The 24,174-nt window shown below is 42.9% G+C and overlaps 1 protein-coding gene across 2 annotated transcripts in view; it reads right to left on the reverse strand.

Moving 5' to 3' along the window:
* The window catches only part of EZR (ezrin), a 55,588-nt gene that overhangs the window by 19,987 nt on the left and 11,427 nt on the right, over nucleotides 1–24,174 (reverse strand). For both annotated transcript variants that reach the window (XM_069975031.1, XM_069975032.1), the window contains exons 3-4: nucleotides 3,679–3,762; nucleotides 1,056–1,151 (exon numbers count right to left, since the gene is read on the reverse strand). In XM_069975031.1, coding sequence (XP_069831132.1) covers nucleotides 1,056–1,151; nucleotides 3,679–3,762 — 180 coding nt within the window. The remainder of the gene's footprint in view (nucleotides 1–1,055; nucleotides 1,152–3,678; nucleotides 3,763–24,174) is intronic.

Consider the following 24,174-nt stretch of genomic DNA (forward strand, 5'->3'; position numbering starts at 1 on the left):
ATGTTTTATATGTGCATAAGCCCTGTTGGTTTTCTGAAGAAGTATGTTCTCTAAATTATTGTTTGGTCTAAGTGTTTAGAGATTTGGTCAGAGTATTGTTAGTTTATTGACCATAATACTACTGAAATATGCAGATGACTCAACTTCATATACTTGTCATGCCTATTCTTGGAAATGACCTCTAAAAGTAATCTGTACATGTAGAGGTGTGGCATATGATATCATCATCTTGGTTTTCAGCTCAACCGCTGGACCTGGAAGTCTTGAACCTCATCTGTACTCCCTAAATGTCATAAATACACAACACTCTTTCTGCAATCATTGTGACTCTGTACCTGGCTGCATATGTGACATGGTTTCTATTGTGTCAAAATACTACTCATCACCATCCTATCACATTAAGGGAGAAAGAGCCCAGGATGGTGTCAGTATTACATAACAACAGTGGCCGCAGTTGACCCCTCAAGTTTTAAAATAAATGCGTTTTTTTAATTACATTTTTTTCTGTCACTTTTTATTTTTTTATGAGATTTTTTTAAAATGCATGTTTAGGACATGTATTTTTGGGCATTTCTCACATTAAAAACTCCTGCACAAATCCCTGGAGCTCTCTATTAAGGGGAATCTATCACCATCAGAACCCATACTGAACTTTTGGTATGTGGTGATCCTGAACAATAGATGTATCACCTTTCATTGTAATCTTGCCTCTGATAGTAAAGGGGACACCAGAAAAGTGATCTCTACAGAACGGAAAGTGTGATATGTAATGTATTTTTACTTGTAAACAAAAAACAAAACAAACAGTGACTACAATTCTTTAAAAAAACAAACTGCATGTTTTTACAAGCAATTGTTACTGACACTGGTGAATTCTATAACTAACCATGATACTGTGCCCACAATGTAGGGCTCTCGTAAATGCTGACCCTGGTGTAACATGCTCCGCACTGGTTAAACAGTGACTGTATAATTACAGCTGAAGGATCAACAACCATCTCAGGAATTTAGCGCAGTATGGACTTCTGAACTCTGTGGCTGAATGACAAACCTACCTTTTTATCGAGCTTCAGCCAAGTCGGGAATCCCTTAGTATCCGTGTACTGAAGTCCAAAGTACCATACTTCACGCAGGCCCACAGTCTTTACCACCTAAAATGACAGAAAAATTATTAATGACAAAACCTAGTATACCTAGTATGCTGATCACAGGGTACTCCACCATAGATTGCAGCTATTTTATACATACATACATACAATTGTCAAAATCTAAATTGCACAAGGAAATAAAGGGGACACAATTAAAAAGAATTGTTTTTATTTTTGCTTTGTACTGTCCAGTGAAAATTGTTATTAAAGTATTGTATTGCCCCCAAAAAATTATACAAATTACCAATATACACTTATTACGGGAAATGCACATAAAGTGCTTTTCCCCTGCACTTACTACTGCATCAAGGCTTCACTTCCTGGATAAAATGGTGATGTCATGATGACCCAACTCCCAGAACTGTGCGGACTGTGGCTGCTGGAGAGGATGATGGCAGGATGATGCTTAGTGTCCCTCCAGTGCCCTGTGTCCCTCAGTGTCCCTCTGCCATCATCCTCTCCAGCAGCCACAGCCCGCACAGCTCTGGGAGACGGGTCACGACATCACCATGTTATCCAGGAAGTGAAGCCTTGATGCAGTAGTAAGTGCAGGAAAAAACGCACTTTATGTGCATTTCCCATAAGAAGTGTTTATTGGTGATTTGTATAACTTTTGGGGGGGGGGCGATACAATACTTTAAAAATATTTTTGCCGGACTTCTCCTTTAAAGCCACAATCAGCCCACTCCTAACTGTTTGTACATGTTTGCACAGTTATGCTCAGCCAATTGCGGCTGAGCATCTGATGGCGCTGCAGAGGGCGGCCGGCACTGGGGAAGGTCGGAGCGGTTTGGCCGTCCGTCTGAAGATGACATCATTGGCACAAGATGGCAGACGGGCGCGACACGGATCAGATATGTATAATGCACCACACTTCCGGGTACACGTGCGGGGGTGGTGGGACACGGGGAAGGAGGCGATTCACAGACATAACATACATTACAAAGTTGTATAACTTTGTAATATGTGTTATTTTGTGAATAATTTCTTAGCGCCGCACTACCCCTTTAATGTAAAAAGCAAGGGCTTCACGGACATCATGGACAATATATATGTGGAACAGTGTGTACAGAGTCAAGAGTCTATTAAGGGGACAAGAATTCTCTGTTGCTCCACAGGGACTTTGTGCCACTGTATGGTGCTTGTATTACATTACATTACATTTTTGCATTTACATTTTACATTCATCATTCAGATGTTATACATGGTAATGGAAAATAATTGTCTGTGTACTCAATGGAGTCTGAAAGGAATATTTTATATTTATATTTGTTTGAATTTAAATCGTAAAAATTATTTTCTGAAATGACCACAAAGGCTACAGAGCTTTTTGAAGGTTTGGAGAAATTAGGGCAGCTATGATAATGTAGGCTTGCATCTGAACAGTCACAGATTAACGTCAGGCCAACAAATAACACAATTACTTCTGGTACATGGAGATTCCTAGCGAATAAGCGCTCAGCAAGTTATTGTTCTGGTGCTGGGCTCATTAGCCATACACAATATGTAGCTGTTTCATGAAAATCTACTGAGGCCGGTGAAAGAAGACATTAATAGGGATTTTTAATGACAGAGCATTCTCTGCAGCTGTCCATGAGATGGCCCAATTTCTGGCCTGCCCTCTGCCTATCCTTTCTCTGTTAATGAAAGTATTCATTATAAGGGTATAAGAGGCAAAATCACTAAAGATGGCCATTTACATAAGAAAACTTTTAGCTCATTCCCCAACAATTTAAATGGGTATTCTGCTAAAGTGAGACTTTTACTATGGTGCTGCCCTGGCACAGAACATAAAAAAGGGTATTCTTACCTTTCAGCTAGAGATGAGCGAACTGTTCAGACTTTTGGTCCGAACACAGTTTTCTCTCTCATTATACCTGCGATCCCGGCCGCATAGTTGCGCTCCTGGTGATATTCCAGGGAATCCGATGCCGACGGACCAAAAGTCCGGCGGTCCGATCATCTCTACTTTCAGCACTCCTCCAATGTCGTCCTGCATGCAGGTCCTGGCTAAAGGATCCTGCCTCCACTTCTGAGACGGACTAATCCGTCCTAGTGACAGTCTGCTGCAGACCAGTATAATAGAGCACTCATCTGATGGATCATTGCTCTATTATATACACAGCATTGATCTCAATGGGGGCTTCTAGGGGGGCTTCTATTTAATGTATGTAAAAAAAATAAAGTGTTTTTATTAATAAAAAACACCCTCCCCTAATAAAAGTTTAAATCAATTTATAAATAAAAAAAAATAAATAAAAAAATAAACATAATTGGTATCGCCGCGTGCATATTCACACAAACTATTAAATTATCACATTCCTGATCTTGCACGGTAAACTGCGCAAGCGCCAAACAAAAAAGCAATGTGCTAAAGTCTGTATTTGCAAAGTATAAGTATAAATGCAAGCGCAGTGGCCTTTTGGCCATGTTTTTGGTGTAAACTGCACCAGAATAACGTTGCATTAGTAAATCTGTGCCACAGTGTTTTCCTGTGTAACACTTAAAATATCATTAAAATATCAGTTACCTGATCAAAAAGCTGCTTGCCAGTAGTGTTGGGCTGTATGGCAAATTCCAGCTCTGCATCCATGGTGGTCACCCGAACATTGACCTGAAATAAAACATACCTGGTCACTAATAGCCAATGGGAAATATTATAGATAAAATATCAAACCAAAATTTCAACCCACATAGAAACTAAAGGCCAAAAAGTCACATTGTTGATTGGATATATATCTGCTCAGGGTCTCACAAAGTTTCTTTAAACAGGCGGTCTTCTGTACAACAAGCACCATTGGATCCTTATGGATTCCCTTGACTTTAATGGTGTCTGTCGGATTCCTGTCTGGTGTCTACTTATTTAGCAGGATTTGAGCAAACCAAAAAATACGGCTTGTCTGCTCAGGTCCTGCTAAATAAATTGATTATGTGACAGAGCTTCCCAAACAGAGCTACAATGCAGAATCTGAGTACAATAAAGCATTTGAAGTTCATTGAACCAATTTTTATATTTCCTCTCTCTCCCATGATGCATCAGCACAGCATTACAATAGCAGCTACAGCCAAACCAGTGCTTCTCCAACTTTTTCTACTGGAGCCTCACCCAACAGACCAAAGCAATGCCTGGGCCTCACCAGACTGACCAAGAGGGTGCCTGGGCCTCACCATCTGTTGTGAAAGTCCATTTAAAAGCTGAAAATAATGCTAGGGCTCCTTTCACCAGTCTCCCAAGCTCTATATACCAATAAAGCAAGTACAAAATAAATTAATAATGTTGCTAATATGGAGATTTTTGCAAACATTAAAAGGACTGTGCAGATCATAGTTACTTTGTGAAAACTGGTTCCTCAGCTGGGCCTCACCAATAACTAGGGGGCGCCTTACTGGTGAGGCCCGCCTCACACTTTGAGACGCACTGGCCTAAACCATATCTGCCTGCTGGGAGGAGAGTGTAATAATCCTCATCTCTATACTGTATATAACAGTCAGTTATCTATACCTTAAAACTGCATGACAGAAGATGTATCTTCATCAGTAACTGTAGCAGGAGTTTCCACCCCGTTCTGTGGAGAGGTTGTACATATATATACAAATATTGTCTGACTGGCTGTATAATGAGTAATAAGGAGTGCTTCTTTAATGGTCCTGTTTTTACTGAAGCTCATACTAGTATTTCATTGGTGAGAATTAAGTTAAAGGAGTACGTCGGCAAAAAAATAAAAAAAAATCAAATCAACTCGTATTAGAAAAAATCTCCAGTCTTCCAGTACTTATCAGCTGCTGTGTGTTTTGCCACCTCTGTCCATGTCAGGAACTGTCCAGAGCAGGAGACGTTTTCTATGGGGATTACCTACTGCTCTGGACAGTTCCTGGCATGGACAGAGGTGGCAGCAGAGAGCAGTATGTCAGACTGGAAAGAATACACCACTCCGCTGTGGCACAACCCTGGGTTCCCACACCTGCTCACATTGGAAGGAGCTTTGTTCTTGGAGCAAAAGGGATTGAACGCTCTCTCGCAGCTGTTTCAGGAGGGAGCTTTCAAGTTCTTTGCTCAGCTACAGATGGATTTTGACTTACCACACTCGTCCTTTTTTAGATATTTGCAGCTGCGCCACGCAATTGAGACGCAATTTGGAAGATCTCCTCCGGACATATCCTTTTATTTCCTTTTAGACACAGTGCTGACAGCTTCAGATAGCAAAGGTTTGATTTCCCTTATCTATAGAGAGCTATCAGATTCATATATGTCCAGCAGACCTCTAACGATCAAGGAGCAGTGGGAGATGGATGTGGGTCCAATAACAGATGACTAATGGTCTACTGTTTTAGCTATGACGCCTAAATTGGCGATTTCCGAGGCACATAGACTTTCCCAGTTGTTCCTTGTCCATAGAGTATACAGAACCCCCTATGTTCCTTTTAAAAATAGAAGTTTTTGCTGATTTAAATTGCCCCCGGTGTGGCATGGGAGACGCCCATATTGCCCATCTTATGTAGAGTTGTGTGGAGTTGGAGGGTTATTGGCGGGAGGTGGTGGCTCTAATAAGGCGGGTGTTTGGGGTTACAATACCCTTAAAAACCGGTGAAATGTGTTTTGGGACTGATAAGTGAGAATGATGAGCCCACAGGCATAGAATTGGCTATTTGTAGAGTCCTTTACCAAGCTCGCAAAACACTGGATACAACCTACCGCACCTACAATTGCGGAATCTATTGCTAAACTTAACAACATTATTAGATTGGAAAAGGGAGTCTACAAAAAAAGAAAAGCTATGAAAAAGTTTGAGTTGATATTGAGTTGATATTGATGCACCTGGTATTCCTTCTAGACTCCTCCGGAGGAATCCAATGGAGGCTTTTCTTTAATTTGCTGACCAACATGCTAGCTCTGCTAGGAGAACTGGCGATCTAGTCTAACGTAGATTATTTTTCTGCATATTTTTTAGGAGAGTGTTGGAGAAAGGATGCAAATGCGTCATCTGCTATTATATTATTATTATTATTATTTTTCATTTTCTTGTCTGCTGATGGATGAACACGGCTGGGGGATGCCCTTTACATTGATGTTAGGATTCCTATTCTGATCTGCATTACGATATTGGATTCATTTTTTGTTCATGGCTACCTTTATAATTTCTTATTTTACATGTTTCTTTTTTCCTTGGTTTGGGGGGGTTGGGTATTTTTCAATAAAAAAAGATCTGATTAAAAAAAGGAAAGAATACACTTCCTGCAGGACATACAGCAGCAGATAAAACACTGGAAGACTGGAGATTTTAAATAGAAGCAAATTACAAATCTATATAAAACTTTCTGTCATTGGTTGATTAAAAATTTTTTTAAAGGGGAAGTAACCCCGTTACCTGTGCTTGGGGCCATGTCAGAGCATACAATTTTTAAACTTAAAGCGTAACTGTAATTTCAGGGTCATTTTTCTGAAAACATTAAATATCAACAGTTCAAGCGATTTTAAGAAACTCTGTAATAGGTTTTATGTACTAAAAGAGTTTCCTTCTGGACTGAAAAAGCAATCTCCCAGCCTCCCCCCTCACATCAAATGAAGCAGGATTTCTGTCTCCATTATGTGGCTATGGAGAGGGGAGGGGCTGTTAGGAGTGACTGAGCACGGAGCAGTCCTGCAAAGTAGGGCTGGGCGATATAAACGATATGCCAAAATATCGTCATCAATTCGGTTGACGATATAGATTTTTGGCATATCGTCATATCGCGATATACCACGGAGCGGTAGTGAATAAGCTTCTCACTTACCGCTCCTTGGTACCGCGCTGCAGGGCCTTCCGTTCACGCATTGTCAGCGCGCTAGCGCGCTGATGCGTGTGACGTCAGGTCTCCCAGTGCATGCTGGGAAGAAGACGCGGCCCGTCTCGCCTCGCGGACTCCATCAGCCAGCCCTGCAGGAAAGGTAAGTAGCAGAGGGGTCGGGGGCGGCAGATGGCTTGGCATGGGGCTGATGATGGCCCTGGCTGGGGGGACATGATGGCTGGCACATGAAATGGCTGGAAAACTGAGAGGGGAGATGACTGGCACTGGGGGGGGGGGGGGCTGATGACTGGCAACGGGGGGCTGATGACTGGCAAGGGGGGCTGATGACTGGCAAGGCGGGTGATAACTGGCACAAGGGAGGGCTGATGACTGGCACAGGGTGGGCTGATGGCACAGGGGAAGGCTGATGACTGGCAAGGGGGGCTGATGACTGGCAAGGGGGGCTGATGACTGGCGCAAGGGGGGCTGATGGCACAGGGGAGGGCTGATCACTGGCACAGGGTGGGCTGATGGCACAGGGGAAGGCTGATGACTGGCAAGGGGGGTGATAACTGGCACAAAGGGGGCTGAAGGCATAGGGGAGGGCTGATCACTGGCACAGGGGAAGGCTGATGACTGGCAAGGGGGGGGGGTGAGTATACACACAAAAAAAAATTTATATATCGTGATATATCGTTATATCGTGCATGCATCAAATTATATCGTGATATAAATTTTAGGCCATATCGCCCAGCCCTACTGCAAAGCACAACACCCTGCAATCTTCTCTCAGTAAGTTCATAGATAAGCACTGACCTTTTGTGACACCTGAATTTAGCGTTTTAGGTGCCCAGAGAGTCTAGAAACAGCTGACCTTCATGTTACCTCTTCCTGCTCCCTCATCTCCCTCAGCCCCTCCTCCCTTCATAGGCTTACAATGGAGAGAGCAGAACCCGTCTTCACTGGCTTCTCTGTAATGAAGACATGTTTGCCTGATAATGCACAGATAAGAAGTCAGGGGGGGAGGCTGGGAGATTGCTTCTTGAGTACAGAAGGAGGCTTTTTTGGCTGATGAAACCTACTACAGAGTTTCTTAAAATCGCTTATACTACTGATTTCTGCAATAAAAAAAAGTGACAGTTACGCTTTAACTGAGTACAATTTGATAGACATAAATTTTGAATAGAATACAAATTTAGCAGCTCAAGCAAAATGGCTGCTTCCAACATGTAAAAAAAAAATCTACAATGTGAAATTCCCAACAGCTTACAAAAAAGAGTATGTAACAGTATCTGGTTACACATTCCCTAATATAGCAGAAGAGTACAAGAAGAAAATCCTTAGAAACTGAGAGACACAAGGAAAAGGAGAAAAAAAGGGTTTTTTCGCAAATGGAGAACATTTATTGAATTTCACTTTAGTCCTGAAGAAACATAAAAACTCCCGAAATTTTTTCAAAACACAGTATGGTACAACAAGGAAGCCCTTAAAGGGTCATTAGAAAAACTGCAGCTGCCAGATCATTCTTCATGAACAGCCAAAGGTGTGGAGACTGAGGAAGGTAGGGAAGTGGGGAAAGGAGGGAAGGGGAATTATGGAGTTGGAGTTAGGGTTTTAGGTCTTAGATAGAATGATCAGAGAAGTAGGCTTTTGTAATACTACTTATGTAATTATGAGACCCATACTATGCATATCTTATTTCGCACAATAATTAACTATGCAAGAGACAAGCTGACTTTTCTTTGGTATGAACCTTTATGTGTCAACAGACATTACACCTGTGAATGTAACCAATATGTTCTATATGCAATGTTACTATCTTTACTATATGATAATTCTGACTGTTACATTTCTGTTATGTCTTGAATGTAATGCCTGGAGTAGTGGATCCACTGGACCGTCACTAGCGATGGCACTAACCTCACCAGGGAGCGGAGTCTAAGGGGCCGCTGGTCTTCACCAGGGCCCGCCGCAAGGCGGGATGGACTTGCTGCGGCAGGCGACCCAAAGGTCGCTACCACTGGCTTGGTTGCTAGTGACGGCAGGCGAGGCGAGGCGTGGCAGGAGCAGTAGGCAGGAGATGGTGCTGGCAGAGGTCTGTAGGCGTAACCGCAGGTGACAGGCTGAACACAGGAGCAATAGTGTAACAGAGGAGCAGGAACCAGGAACGAGGACTAGGGACCAGGTAGTGGACAGGAATCAGGAACAAGGACTAGGGACCAGGTAGCGGACAGGAATCAGGAACAAGGACTAGGGACCAGGTAGCGGACAGGAATCAGGAACAAGGACTAGGGACCAGGTAGCGGACAGGAATCAGGAACAACAGGGAGCTGGGCCAAACGCTATGGGAAGCATGTAGAGGCTCCAACACCTGGAAGGGTGCAGGGCTGGAACTTATAGGGGAGTGATTGACATACAGGCCAATTAGGAGCGCACTGCCCCTTAAAATCTGAGACAGCCGGCGCGTGCGAGGAGGCGGGCACGCGCGCGCCGGCGGGCACAGCGACAGACAGGAGCGCGGTGAGGTGAGGCGCCCCCCAGAGCCTAAGCAACAGCAGCGCCGGGTCCCTGCCTATGGACACCGGCTGCTGCAGATGCGGGAGAGAGGGTGTGGTGGCGGTCCGGAGCATTGAAAAAACAATAAAAAAAGATGTGTTTAAAAAAAAATCCTTCAGCACAACCCCATAAAATCCATATTTTTATTAGGCAAGTTAAAATACTGGCTCCTCCATGTGGTAAGAAAACAGACTGAGGCTATGTTCAAATATCCTTCAAATGAAAAAAGTTTTTATTGGACATCCGTTATTTGTCATTTGAGAGTGTGTGAACATAGCCTGAGGCTGTATTCACACACTCGCACAACCTGTACATAATTGCGGACAGACTACGGACCCATTACCACATCTGTCTGTTTTAAGGGCTGTAATCTGGGCCGCAAATGCGGGTCCGTACTAGAATCTGTCAGTTCTTTTTACAGCACGGATTACTATCCATCTCTGAATAGTTCCGAGCATTGCAGACAACTACGGATGCACACCTCTAGTGCTGTCTGTATTTGTGGGTTCCCAATTGCAGACAGCACTACAGGCAGGTGAATGTAGTCTGACTCGTTTCTAGCGTTCACCACTCCTGGTTGTACTAGGATTTTCTTCTTATACTATAAGCTAACGTTTGGAGCCAATGTGCTTTTGGGCACTCCCAAAACTGGTGCATGGTGCATATTTTTGTATATACCACTATATCAAGACTCTTGATATATACCAGTCAAAGCACATCCTATCCCACCCATTCAACGGGTCATGTGTTTTTTTTTTTTTATGTTTTTTTTTTAAACCTGTAAAATTCCTCGCTCTTGTAAGTGAGACAGGGTGCATCACTTTCCTCTTGTCTCAGCACTTCAACTTACATTTTACCCTTTATACCAGTCATGTCAAACTCTGGCCCGTGGTACTATTACTTTTGGCCCGCCAGGCAATTCAGGGTTTGAATTACATCTAGCCCGTCATTGCATTAGATTATGATATGGTTGGTCCGGAGAGCCACTCAGACCACCCATATTATATTCTTGTAGGCCACAAGCAGTTTTTAGCCTGTGGGCTAGGAGTATGTGAGCGGTGTTCCGACGCCGGCAGCGCAGTGACGTCATCACACACATCCTGCACTGGGCGCCTCCCGCGCCTTCTGGGGCTGCAGAAAAGGGTGAGTCCAAGCTACTGGGGCAACCTGTCACCCCTCGACAGCCCCCCATGCTTACATGAGAAGATGAGTGGGCGGCTGTATCTTTGCGGCAGGCCCAGTATCAGGAGTAGGGCCGGCAGGAAGGGGTAAGTATAGAGGGGCTGTACCCGGGGGTAGGGTGGGTTCGGGGGGCTGTCCACAGGTGACAGGTTCCCTTTAACAACTGTTCTAGGGGCTGGCTACTATATAAGAGTCTATTGGGGAGGGCTGGCTACTATATAAGAGACTATGGGGGAGGGTTGGCTACTATATGAGACTATTGGGGAGGGCTGGCTACTATATAAGAGATTATGAGGAGGACTGGCTACTATATATGAGACTACTGGGCATGGCTGGCTACTATATAAGAGACTACAGGGAGGGCTGGCTACTATATGAGACTGCAGGGGAGGGCTGGCTACTATAAAAGTGACTATGGGGGAGGGCTGTCTACTATATAAGAGACTATTGGGGAGGGCTGGCTACTATATGAGACTATGGGGAGGGCTGGCTACTATATGAGACTATGGGGAGGGCTGGCTACTATATGAGACTATGGGGAGGGCTGGCTACTATATGAGACTATGGGGAGGGCTGGCTACTATATGAGACTATGAGGAGGACTGGCTACTATATGAGACTATGGGGAGGGCTGGCTACTATATGAGTCTATTGGGGAGAGCTGGATACTATATGGGACACTTAGGGGGCTGACTACTATTTAGGCACTATTGGGAGGACTGGCTTATATGTGGGTAAATTTTGGTTGGGTTGGCTACTACATGGGGTAATATTGGGGGGGAGGTTGGCTATTACATGGGATGGGGTTTAATCATGTCATAGCAGCTTATCATGTCATTTATCATAGTGCACAGCGCTGGGAGACGCACACAGACAGTGCCAGGAACACCGCATGCTGCTCTGACAGTGCCAGGTCTGCAGCTTTCGCACTTCAATATTATCAAAGCAACTTTGTTGAATTTTTTTAATTTTGACCCACTGTGTATTTGAGTTTGACACCCCTGCTTTATACAGTGCAAATGGCAATGATACCTACAATAAAAGATATCACAGCAACAGCCTGAGAAGTGTAAGCAGCAGGTATCAGGTAGGGTAACTAGAAAGCTATCGCCTTGCCAGTCATTACTTCTGGCATTTTTGCTGGGATTACTTTGGACTTAATTCTAAATCTGCTTATAAATGTTATTGGGTCGCTGACTTGCTTTAGTGGAGATTGCTTTCCAAGTGGAAAATAACTAAGGAATTTTCGGCCCACAATATATAATAAGAGCTTTGGTTTACAATATGATGGCATGCAACTGGACAGATTGGACATTAAAATATAATAATTTGTGCAGTATTTTTATACAGAATAAAATGTATGATTGTAGCCATAACTATGCATCTGGCTACTCTGGTGGTCATACTTCTAGTAAGAAGTGGCCTGAACTATGACATCTCCTAGGCTCCACACTAATAAAAACCCAGCTGCCATTATATTTAATTCAAACCAGGTTTTGAATTAAATATTATGTTTTCTTCCCCACAGTCTACCACCCCACCTGTACTCTACGTTCTGCCAATGATTTAATGCTGGGTTCACACATGGTTTTTGTGCCAAAACCAGAAGAGGATCCAACAGGAAAGAGAAGTACAGGAAAGTTCTGGCTTTGGCACAAAACGATTTATTTGTCTAAACACTGATCGTTATAAAAACCAAATTGTTGCTTCAAAATCGTTAAACGATCAATTGGGCGAATTATCGCTCCGTGTAAATGCAGTAATACAAAGTTATATAAGGATGGGTTCATCCTGAGGAATATTCGCAGATAATGTTCGCGGAATTCCGCTGTCTGTCCGCGCGCACGGTTATATAGATTTGTAAGGGTGCATTTACACAGAGAGATTTATCTAAAAGATTTTTAAAGCCAAAGCCAAGAACAGACTATAAGCAAAGAACGGGTCATAAAGGGAAGACAGAAATGTCTCCTATTTTCAAATCCATTCCTTGCTTTGGCTTCAAAAATCTGTCAGATAAATCTCTCTGTGTAAACACACCATAATTTACTTCTATTTAAAAATCTCCAGTCTTCCAGTACTTATTCACTGCTGTATGTCCTGCAGGAAGTGGTATATTTCTTCCAGTCTAACAAAGTGCTCAATGCTGCCACCTCTGCACATGTCAGGAACTGTCCAGAGCAGGAGAGGTTTTCTATGGGGATATGCTATTGTTATGGACAGTTTCTGACATGGAGAGAGGTGGTAGCAGATCATTTCTTGGAGAACATACAATTCTAAATAACTTTCTGACACCAGTTGATTTGAAAGAAAAAAAAATTACAGAAGTACCCCTTTAACTTTGAAGTGCCACAGAATAGATGCTAAACCTCATAATGCATGCCCACTCCCCCACATCTTCCCTCACATACGCTCCCTTGTTTGACGTACAGGGTTGTAGATTGTCCTTGGTCAGGACACCCAACTTTGCAGAGTATTGGCGCACAAGTTAGAAACAAGCACTTTATTCTTTGGACTACAGCATGGATCAAACCAGCATGCCAATACTCCACAAGTTGTGGCGTCCCGACTAGTGTTGAGCGGATCTCTCAAAAAGTTCCCGTTCGGCAACGTAATCTAAAACTAAATGCTCTACGTTTGATTCCCCACATTTGCAGAAGATGGATGCAGCCGTACAAGTCCTGTAAATGTTTTCTTGGCAGCCCTAGGGTGGCATCCAACTTCTCCAGACGTGTGGAATCAAACACTGAACGTTCAGTCTAGATTACATTCCCGAACCTGAACATTTTGACAGATCTGCTCAACACTAGTCCTGACCAAGCACTCAGTGTTAGCATGGAAGCATAAAAGAAATGTATGTTCACTATGTAGGAAACAAATGGAAACATTTCCCTGTCCATCTCAAGTAGCCTTCTTTTTCCATACTAATATATAATTGGCTGGAGAATAATCCTGCTTTGTATTGTAACATCTCGATATCTTTATTAGAGTCTGAAAAACAAAAGTCATCTCCCAAGAGTTACTATGGTGTAATTGGCTAAACCATCCATACCGACTATAGTTAAACCTAAAGGCAAGTGGGATTAAAAAGCAGATGGGATTAAAAACACCTACGCACTAAGCAATCTTTTAAAACCTGGTGAGAAGAGGCCCTGAGCAGACTGACAGATGAAGCTGCTAAACAAAAGAAGCAATGCAGCCTCAGTAAACAACAAGTGCACGCTGCAAGTATTATGTGCCCATATATAATATCAATGTGCCAAGTAATTCTAAAGCTGCAAACACATATTTAGAATATTACAATATGCAGAACCTGTGGATATTAGTAGTAGGCTTTACTGATCATCTAATTCTAATGCCTACTGGAGCTGATAGGAAGACACCTAGGTCTGCTTAGGACACATATGAATCAGACAGGTTTTTACTTGTCCTATAGAGCCATCATACAGCACCCACACTTCTATTTAAAAAAAAATGAGGGTCATTGAACACAATGTTACTGTGAGTATAAACCCTAAGCAGAATTGCTGTCTAACCTGTACAGATGTAAGTAATGTATGATAACAAATGTAGGGAATCTACTGAGTGGATGCTCCTGGAAGCGAACAATAAAAGTACTATTTATTTTCATAGAATATATGCTGCCATAGGAAATACCTGGACTATTTTATAAAGCTTCATAAAGCTGGGAAACACAACTGTCGATAACTCATTTCCAGTATTAACGTAAAGCTGTTGTTTCCAGTGACATTTTAGAATAAGGGCCGTATAAGAGGGCCCGATTATTAGGAGCAAGCAAGAGCCGACCTTTCAGGTCAGCAATCCCTTGCTCCTCATTCACCGCTTGCTGTCTGTGTTATTATACACACACGCATCGAGCGGGGGGCCACGGGGAGCAGCGGAAGAGGCTTCAAGGGCGATCTTTAGATTGTTTGGGTGGCCCATAAAAGATAGCAGTGGTCTACTGCCGGCACTTTTCTTACACACTATCGTCTTTTTTTTTTTTTTTTGCTGAAAGTCGGCTGATAATTGCCTTTCAGCATGAGCTATTACACTAAACGATTATCGGCTGGTGTAATAGTACCCTAAGCCATGTGAGTATGTGAAATTATATCACTTTATCTGCATTTATCTGAAGGTTTTCAACTCTAAAGGCCCTAATATATCGGCTGATAATTGAATAGAAGGCAACGATCAGCAGACATGAACGATCTGTTGTCGCTCCATGGAATAGGAGCAATGGCAGCAGACTGCTGCTATCCCCTATGGGCTGCCCGGACGATCTAGCAATCACCCAAGCAGCCCCCCTCACCTCCCAGCGCCCCTCCTGCACTAACCCCCTCGCTGCTGCCGCGTGTAATAGCGGCGGCAGCAAGCGGGAAATGAGGAGCAAAGAGTCCCGTGTAATAGAGGCTTGACTTTTATTTCTGAATATCCCTTTAAAGGGGTACTCTGAGCCAGGGGGGTATTTTTGAGGAGGGGGTGGAAATTGAAGCCGGAGGTCACTCACCTCCCCCTTTCCAGCGCCAGTGCCCTGGTAGCGGAGTCCCGCCACGGCCGCTGAATGGCAGAACTGCTTTGAGACGTCGCGTCTCATGCGGCATCTCTGACCAGGAAGCGGCTGCGGGACGGGAGTACGGGCCAGCACGATCCGGGCACCGGAGCTGGAACGGAGGAGGTAAGTGACCTCCGGCTTCAATTTCCACCCCTTCCCCGGCGTTCCTCAAAAATACCCCCCAGCCCGGAGTACCGCTTTAATATGTATGAATATCCTAACGCAGGGGAGCACAACCTGCAGCTCTCGACCCGGGGGAAAACTAAAATCATGCCCGGATAGCCAAAGAATGTCCACACATGAGAAAACTGTAGTTTGGCAACAGCAAGAGGGCCGCAGGTTGTGCTCCCTTGTCCTAGGGGTAGGTTGACATGGAATATATTATCTTTGCTGACATTAAAGTAAAATCCATCTCCCATCAATATTTATGATAATCTATGGAATCCTTTATATGACATTGTGTTGTTCCACCAAAAGTTTTACACATCAGTAAACTGATCAAATTAAGCTTCTTTCATTAAACATATTTTTAAAGAATTTTTGGTGATGTGTTTCTAATTTTCTATTTTACTATGAAATAATCCTGGTGCAGTCTTCAATTTGGCACACTAGGCCTAATAATAAACTGACACTTCATGTTCTATAAAGATCACTGTCCTTATCATGACAGACACAATTACATACAATAAAGATGAAAAGGTACATAGATAAGACAGAAGCAGGCTATTCCCTATAATACAGTATATGCCTTTGGTTTTGTACATTTCTATGTGTGTACAACTCTCTACACGTCTGACAACAGCTTGTAATCTGAATTATCAGGCTGCTTCATGATACCTGTGATGTGAGATGGTGCAAGGTATTGAACACACTGTTTGGGCTATACCTTTGAATAAAACATGTACAAAGGTGCCAAACCAAGGGTTAACTTTTCTCTCCCATTGTGGGATTATTTCTTGATCCTAAAACTAAATGGATAAACTCATTTACTAACCAGATCAGAGGATTCTCTTCTATACACTGTATGTCCCTTCTTACAGGCAAGATACTGGAGATCTTGCTCTCTCGGGTCTTCACAATATTATTTGTACAGAAGTGATGTGACCTATGCTGCGTTTACACGGAATGATTATCGTGCGAATTTGAACGATAATCGTACATGTAAACGCAGCGAATGATCAAGCGACAAGCGAGAAATTGTTTATTTTGATTTTTGAACATGTTCTCAAATCGTTGTTGGTTGTTCGCAAAAAATTCGCAGATCGTTCCGTGTAAACAGTCGTTCACCGATTTAACATATGTGCGGGATAGACTTAAACGATCGCAACACGATTTTTCCGTGCGATATATCGTTCCGTCTAAACGCTGATCGTTATAAAAAAATTGTTACTTCGAAATCGTAAATTATACGATCAGGCGAATTATCGCTCCGTGTAAACGCAGCACTAGGCTTTACCTGACATGTGGTGCATAATATATGTGGAGCTCCTGAGCAGGTAAAGAATGACCATAGTTGGGAGATTTATCAAAGCTTGTGTCTAAAAACTTTTGACAAGTCAAATGTCTTGATCGGTTAGGGTCTCAGTGCTGAGACCCCCCGATCCCCTCTATCTCTAGATATATACCTGCGAGTGGCAGCATGCTTTACTCCCTGGAGTGCCACTCAATCCATTTCAAAGCAGGAGAAGTTCTCTACAGACTTAGGGTGGTATTACACGGGCCGAGCAGGGCTCGATAATACCTGTAAACGAGCAGCGATCTGCTAGATCGTTGCTCGTTTACTGGACCTATTACACGGCCCGATAATCGTTTGACAAGAGCTGCAAGGACATCGTTACCGATGTCCTTGCAGCCCTTGCTAAACTGGCATACATTACCCATCCACGTTCCAGGGCTGCTCCTGCGTCCGCTTCTCCCGGGGGTCCCGCGCGCTCTCTAGCGTCACAGCAGCCTGTCAGTTGGTAGGCCGCTCAGCCAATCACAGGCCGGGACCGCCGCGGCCTGTGATTGGCTGAGCGGCCTATCAGCTGACAGGCCTCTGTGACGCTAGGGCGCGCGCGGGACGCAGGGAGAAGCGGACGGCAGGAGCAGCCCTGGAACGTGGATGGGTAATGTATATCGTTAGTCGCCGGTCAGGCACCGCTATTACACGCAGCGGTGCGCGGTCGGCGCCCGACGAAAATAGGTTCTAACCTATATCAACGATCAGCCGATGATCGTTGTCATCGGCTGATCGTTGCATTTATTACACGGAGCGATAATCGGCCGAATCGGGCCAATTCGGCCGATTATCGTTCCGTGTAATACCACCCTTAGGCTATGTTCACACGCAGTATGTTTGCTCAGTATTTTGCAACCAAAACCAGAAGTGCATTAAAAAGACAGAAAGGCTGTCTTCACACACTGCTGGAAATGAGTGGATGGCCGTCAATTAACGGAAAAATAACAGCCATTACCTCAAAACAATAGCCTTTATTTTTTGGTTGCAAAATACTGACCACAATACTGAGCAAAAATAGTGTGTGTGAATAATAGCCGAAGGGTGCACTCCAGCACTAAGATTGAGAGTCAGGGAGTAAAGCACCCAGCTATGCTCTTCTCCCAGCTGTATCTACATAACGTTGGGACCATTAAAAACTTTTGACGCTAGGAACGTTTCAATAAACAAGACATAGTTCACCTACAGTATATTCATTGTTAATGTAAAACATCTACTTTTACTGCATAGTAAACATATTTAGGGCCCTATTCCACCGGACGATTATCGTTCGCATAATCGTTAACGATTAACGATCTCAAACGACCGTTATTGCGAAAGACCTGGAAAAGTTCACTCATTTCCATGGAACGATAATTGTTACTTATGATCGTATTTGCGATCGTTTTTTCTTCGCTATTTCTTCGCTATTGCGTTCGTATCTACTGCGAACGACCGAACTACATCTTATTCAATGCGAACGATTTGCGAACGTTTTGCGAACGAGCAACGATAAAAATAGGTCCAGGTCTTAAGGCCCTATTCCACGTAACTTTTTCGAACGATTATCGTTCATAAAACCGTTCAAACGACCGCTCGTTAACGATATTCATTCTGTGGAATAGCTGTAAACGAGCGAACGACAACAGCAAAATCGTCGTCGAGTCGTTTACTATTTTTTTTCTACATGTCGAAAAAAAATCAGTGGTCTTTCAACAATAATTCGCTAATCTTTTCGTTGAATAAAAAATCTTTCAGTCATTCTTGAAATGTCTACCTACATTTCCCCACGTTTTAAACGACCATGTAACGATGTAACGACCGCAAAAAAATTGTTACACTACAGATATCGTTCACGTTCCCACACGTATTATGTGTTATCGTTCGCTTAAAAAAATTGTTAAGTGCTCGTTAACGAGCGGTCGTTGGAGCGAGTCTATGAACGATAATCGTTCCATGAAATAGGGCTATTATAAAGCGATCAACGATTTCTCGTTCGGTCGTTAATCGTTAGCTGCATTTCAACCAAACGATTATCATTTAGATTTGAACGATTTAACGATAATCTGAACGATAATCTCCTAATAACCTTAGACTATGTTCACACACTTTTGCTCAAATAATATCCATCTACTTTATATAAAAAAACGCCCATTGTTTTCAATCTTCTACGATTCCCATTAAAGTGCAAACAACGGCTGCCAATTCACAGTGTATAGTGTCCATTGTCCGCAGCGGCCGTCAAATTAATTTTTTTTTTTTTTTAAACAGCGGCTGTTATTTTTAGTTGTTCATTGATTTATTTTCTGCCCGTCATTCAATCTTTTTATAACCTAAATTCAATGTAACTTTTGAATAGCCAAGCCCGAAAGGGTGTTAAAAGTGGCCAGCATTAAACATGAACCTGAGGAAAGAATAAACGGCCATCATTGCAACGATGGCCACCAAAGTATGCTTAACAATAAACATTATTGTGTGAACATGGCCTTAATGGGAATGGAAGTCTGGATGTGTGAAATTACTTTAGAGGGAGTGCTAGGATTTCTGCAGCATTGTGTACTAGGAGTAAGGCGAGACGTAGATCAGGTGTAGGTCGAAAAAGAGATTATATAAATAAATGTCAATGTTTAAGGAAGTTCAGGAGCTGGACTTCACCTCTCTAACTGGAGGAATGTCTTACACCCCTCCTCTTATTGTGACGCAATTAAAGTCCTTTAGACAATGGCGACATTCAAGGGCAGACAGATTATGATATGGTGAAAAGACATTGAACAAAAACAGCAGAAAAAAATTGCTGAAAAGTGGCAGGGAGGTGACAGAAAGTTAACGTCTACCTTTATGAATCACTGTGTACACTCCCAGCAGCAGTCAGGAAGATCCCAAAAGAACTGAATAAAATCCATAGCGTGCATACGAGCACCAAGGAAGAAAAAGACGTTCACAATCAGTAACCTCTATAAGTGTATATAAGGATACAATACCCACAGAAAGCAAGATGAAAATGTTGCAAAGTCGGACATGCAATAAGAACATATAATGTGACTGGGCCTGCCCGGGATCCTATCCCTGTGGTTCATAGGCTACAGGCCTGGAGGAAGAGAGAGAGGGGCGCTCCTTGGAGCCAGGACTAGGTGAATATTAGCTTTCTCTTTTTTTTTTATCAGGAACAGAGGGCCCTAATACGGAATGGAGGCACAGGCGGCAATAGCACTATATGGGACCATGGGGACATTATTATATGGGGCACAAAATGCATTATTACTGAGGGGGGCACAGGGGGGCTTTATCAATGAAAGGAGGTACAGGGTGCATTGTTACTATATGGGGCAAAACAATAATTAGCAATATTTCTGTATAAATGTGAATTTGAAAGGAATGCAGCCGCCAACTTTTGTGACCCCTGCTCTAAAATATCCCGCCTTTCATATTCAGGTGACTGGTGTGCTTTAGGCTATGCTCCCACCATGGGACCATAGCAGGAAAAGTTGGCTGCAAATAATATTCATGATCATAGTAGGAACATGGCCTTAAACTGAAAGTCTCTTGTAGTTATTTTTAGTTTACTTTATTAGATTGGTGTCTAGAAGCCAAACAAAATATTATGTATATACAGTATATATATTGGTTTGTCTGTGAACAGTTCATATGGCTTGAGAAAGGCTTGTCCGTTGTTTTACAAGCCGAAACGCATTGCCGAAATAAATCATAGATGTTTACTAATACACCAGTGGATATCATATATTGGAAAACCTTTCGCACATCTGTGCCATTTTCCTGGAAGGGAGTACTTTGGAGGTTTTTGTCGGTCCCATGACAATCCTCAGCTTACTATAGGGGATTCGTAACGGCATTCCTGGCCGCGGAATTCCGCCACTTTTGCTCCGTGTGCACGTAGCCTAAGACTAAAACGTAATTAGTTTCAACATTTGAGAAAATAAAATTTTGTTATATTTTGTTTGCACTATGTCTTTTGTAATTTATTTGCTCAACTGTACATGTGGCCTCCAATACATTGGGCGGACCACACAGCCATTGCACCTCCGTATGAATAATCATAGATGCAATACAAACAGGAAGTTTGAAAAATATAGTGTATCAAGACACCTTTTATATGAACATAATAGTGATTTTAATAATATTACTATTCTTCCTATTGAACATATTCTGCCTAATGTTGTGGACAGATATGCACGTTTAAATAGACGGGAATCATTTTGGATATATAAAATGCAAAGTCTAATACCTAATAAATTAAATGAAGTTATTGAACATATCTGAATACATTAGAATAGAAGGATAAGCTGTTTGCCTTTTATATCTTAAATTGTTTAGGAGCATTAAACCTTTTCATCCAAACAATGGAATAATCACCAGCATTTGTGGAGTTAATAGGCTCTTATGAGCCATGTAGTTCTACACAGATTTGATATGCGCAAGCGCAACGTAGATAATGCAAAATCTCTTTTTGAATTACATCCTTCACATAGATGTAAGAGTGCAGACTTGTACACTAAATGCGGCTTACACAGCTTTAATCATAGCTCTTACTCTAATAGATACGCCACCACCGTAAACCCTTTTGACGTCATTTCCTTTGTGAAGCTCCGAAGACCTCCGGAAGGGAGCGACACGAGGAATGGCGCACCAAGGAGTATAGTAAGGCAATATGGTTTTAATTTTATTTTGAATTGGAATATTTAGCTTTCTTTTAATTTTGGGCTGGCTAGTGATGAGTTCGTACCCGGAAATATTTGGAGGCCATGATGTGGGGTTGCACATGTGTATGTATATATATATTGGTTTGTCTGTGAACAGTTCATATGGCTTGAGAAAGGCTTGTCCGTTGTTATACAAGCCGAAACGCGTTGCCGAAATAAATCGTAGATGTTTACTAATACACCAGTGGATATCATATTGGAAAACCTTTCGCACATCTGCGCCATTTTCCTGGAAGGGAGTACTTTGGAGGTTTTTGTCGATCTCATGACAATCCTCAGCTTTCTATTTGATTCTACCCGCTAAACGACCTGTTGGCTGGGAAACTCCCAAAGATACCGGCTGCGATGTACACACTAAGGGCCCTTTTACACAGAAAGATTATCTGACAGATTATCTGCCAAAGATTTGAAGCCAAAAACAGGAACAGACTATAAACAGAGATCAGGTCATACATGAAAGCCTGAGATTTCTCCTCTTTTCAAATCCAGTCCTGGCTTTGGCTTCAAATCTTTGGCAGATAATCTGTCAGATAATCTTTCTGTGTAAAAGGGCCCTTAGTGCTCAATAGTGTTGTGCCTATAATTAGCACAACACGAAAAGGTGAGTGCATTTGCACCTACATTCCCTTAATTTATAGTATTATCTGTATCCTGCTGTAGTGATATTGCACCAGAAGGCGCCCTCTGTTCCTTTTCTTTCTTCGAATCCCCTATAGTGATTGAAGGGGTCCGTGCCAGTGTGGACAGGTTGCTGACAGCACTACGGTGTTAATGGGGCCTAATTATTATGATAAAAAAAGTTTCTCTTCTGCAGCTTGCTGTGTGAGCTCTTTTTACTCTCTATTATGTACACAGGATGTTTTTAACTATTAGGCGCCCTTCACACATCCATGGCAGTTTTTACAGTCAGGAAATACTGATCAGGAGGCTTCAGGATACCATCAGTGTTTCCTGGCTGTAATAACGAACGAGTAAAAAAATAAAAATCATACTCACCTGCTGGTAAAAACTTGAAGGGTATCCATGCCCAATAGTATTCAGAAATTTACCTGGATTGTGACGAGAAATCCGGGTAAATGTTACTGATGTGTGAAGGGGGCCTAATGCTGTGTTATTACATTTGCGTTAGGAACCTGTCCAAGACAATTCCTTTCCCAGTTGAAACGCCAGGATTATCAACATAATCATGGGGCTATTAAAAAGAAAGAAATGGGGCATGATTGCAGACATGTTCAGAATGTGTTTCGGGGTACAAACACACAGGACGTATACGCAGCGAGTTTTTCGCTGCGTATACGCAGTGAAACTCGCTGCGTATCCCGTCCCTGTGTAGTCAATGGCAGGCAATGGCAGGAGTTTGTCTGCAGCCCGCCCTTTTAACCCCCCGGCCGCTGGAGCGTATACTTTAGCTGATCCCGGCTCCAGTGGTTCCCGGTGTCTTCAGCAAGCCGGAGCGGGGACCAGGTAAAGTATATGCTCCAGCCAGCCGCAGCCCGCAGCCTCCTTAACACATCCTGCAGCCCTGGCAGCCCTGATCGTCCCCACAGCCGCCCAATGTTCATCTCTGCTGCGATTTTGCCTGCCATTGACTACACAGGGACGGGATACGCAGCGAGTTTCATTGCATATACGCAGCGAGAAACTCGCTGCGTATACGTCCTGTGTGTTTGTACCCTCAAATGCAAATATTGAAACCCAGCCTAAGTGAGCAGAAAGCCTATATGATCGATGTAGCTTATGCTGCATTTACACGGAACGATTATCGTGCGAATTCGCACAATAACGATCGAATTCGAACGGCAATTGTGCATGTAAACGCAGCGAACGATCAAACGACGAGCGAGAAATCGTTCATTTTAATCTTTCAACAGGTTTTCAAATCATCGTTGATCGTTCCCAAAAAATTCGCAGATCGTTCCGTGTGAACAGTCGTTCGCCCATTTAACCAATGCATGAGATAGGCTTTAAGCGATTGCAAAGCGATCGCAAAACAAATTTCCGTATGATATATCGTACCGTCTAAACGCTGATCGTTATGAAAAAAAAATCGGTACTCCGACATCAGTAATCGTACGATTGGGTGAATTATTGTTCCGTGTAAAAGCAGCATTAGTCTATTTAGAAAGTTGCATTTTGCACAGAAGCCCTATGCATGCAATGTTGTCAGTAACCTGTAAGAGTGGTTATATACCTGTACTTTTCTATTCTTGCATTACATTAGAAGGCCCTAACTTTACACTATCCTCTTCCAGGTGAAATTAAGTTTCTACAGAAGCTGTTCACATTACCAGAATAATGAAGCACAGATTAGCTGCTAGTGATATTTGCATATCTCACTAATCATTTCCATTGAAGCAACCTGCAAGCTGGACAAAGGTTGCTAAGGCTCTGTTCACACCTGCACCATCATTTCCATTTTTTCTGTCACCAGATCGCAAAAAACAAAAATTTAAAAATCGCTTACTCATAGATCAAGGGTAGATCACAATCATTTTGGACTGTCCACCTAGCACCACTGGATCCCATTTTTCCTCATTTCGCACTAACAGTATCTCTGTACCCTCATGGTTTATCGCTCTGCATACTTGCAGCTGATTTTCATTCCGCTGCGAGAATGTAGCCACTGTCTACTTAAACCCATCAGCTGCTGGGTTTTTAACTGCCTGCGCTCCTGCCTGCTTCTCCGGCCCAGACGGGGACCCAAGGAGGTCATGTATTAGCTTGTTTAAAGCCGGGCAGCTAATGGGTTAAGTAGGCAGCCGCTACATTAAAAAT

Source organism: Dendropsophus ebraccatus, chromosome 6 (assembly GCF_027789765.1).
Source record: "Dendropsophus ebraccatus isolate aDenEbr1 chromosome 6, aDenEbr1.pat, whole genome shotgun sequence".
Lineage (NCBI taxonomy): Eukaryota > Metazoa > Chordata > Amphibia > Anura > Hylidae > Dendropsophus > Dendropsophus ebraccatus.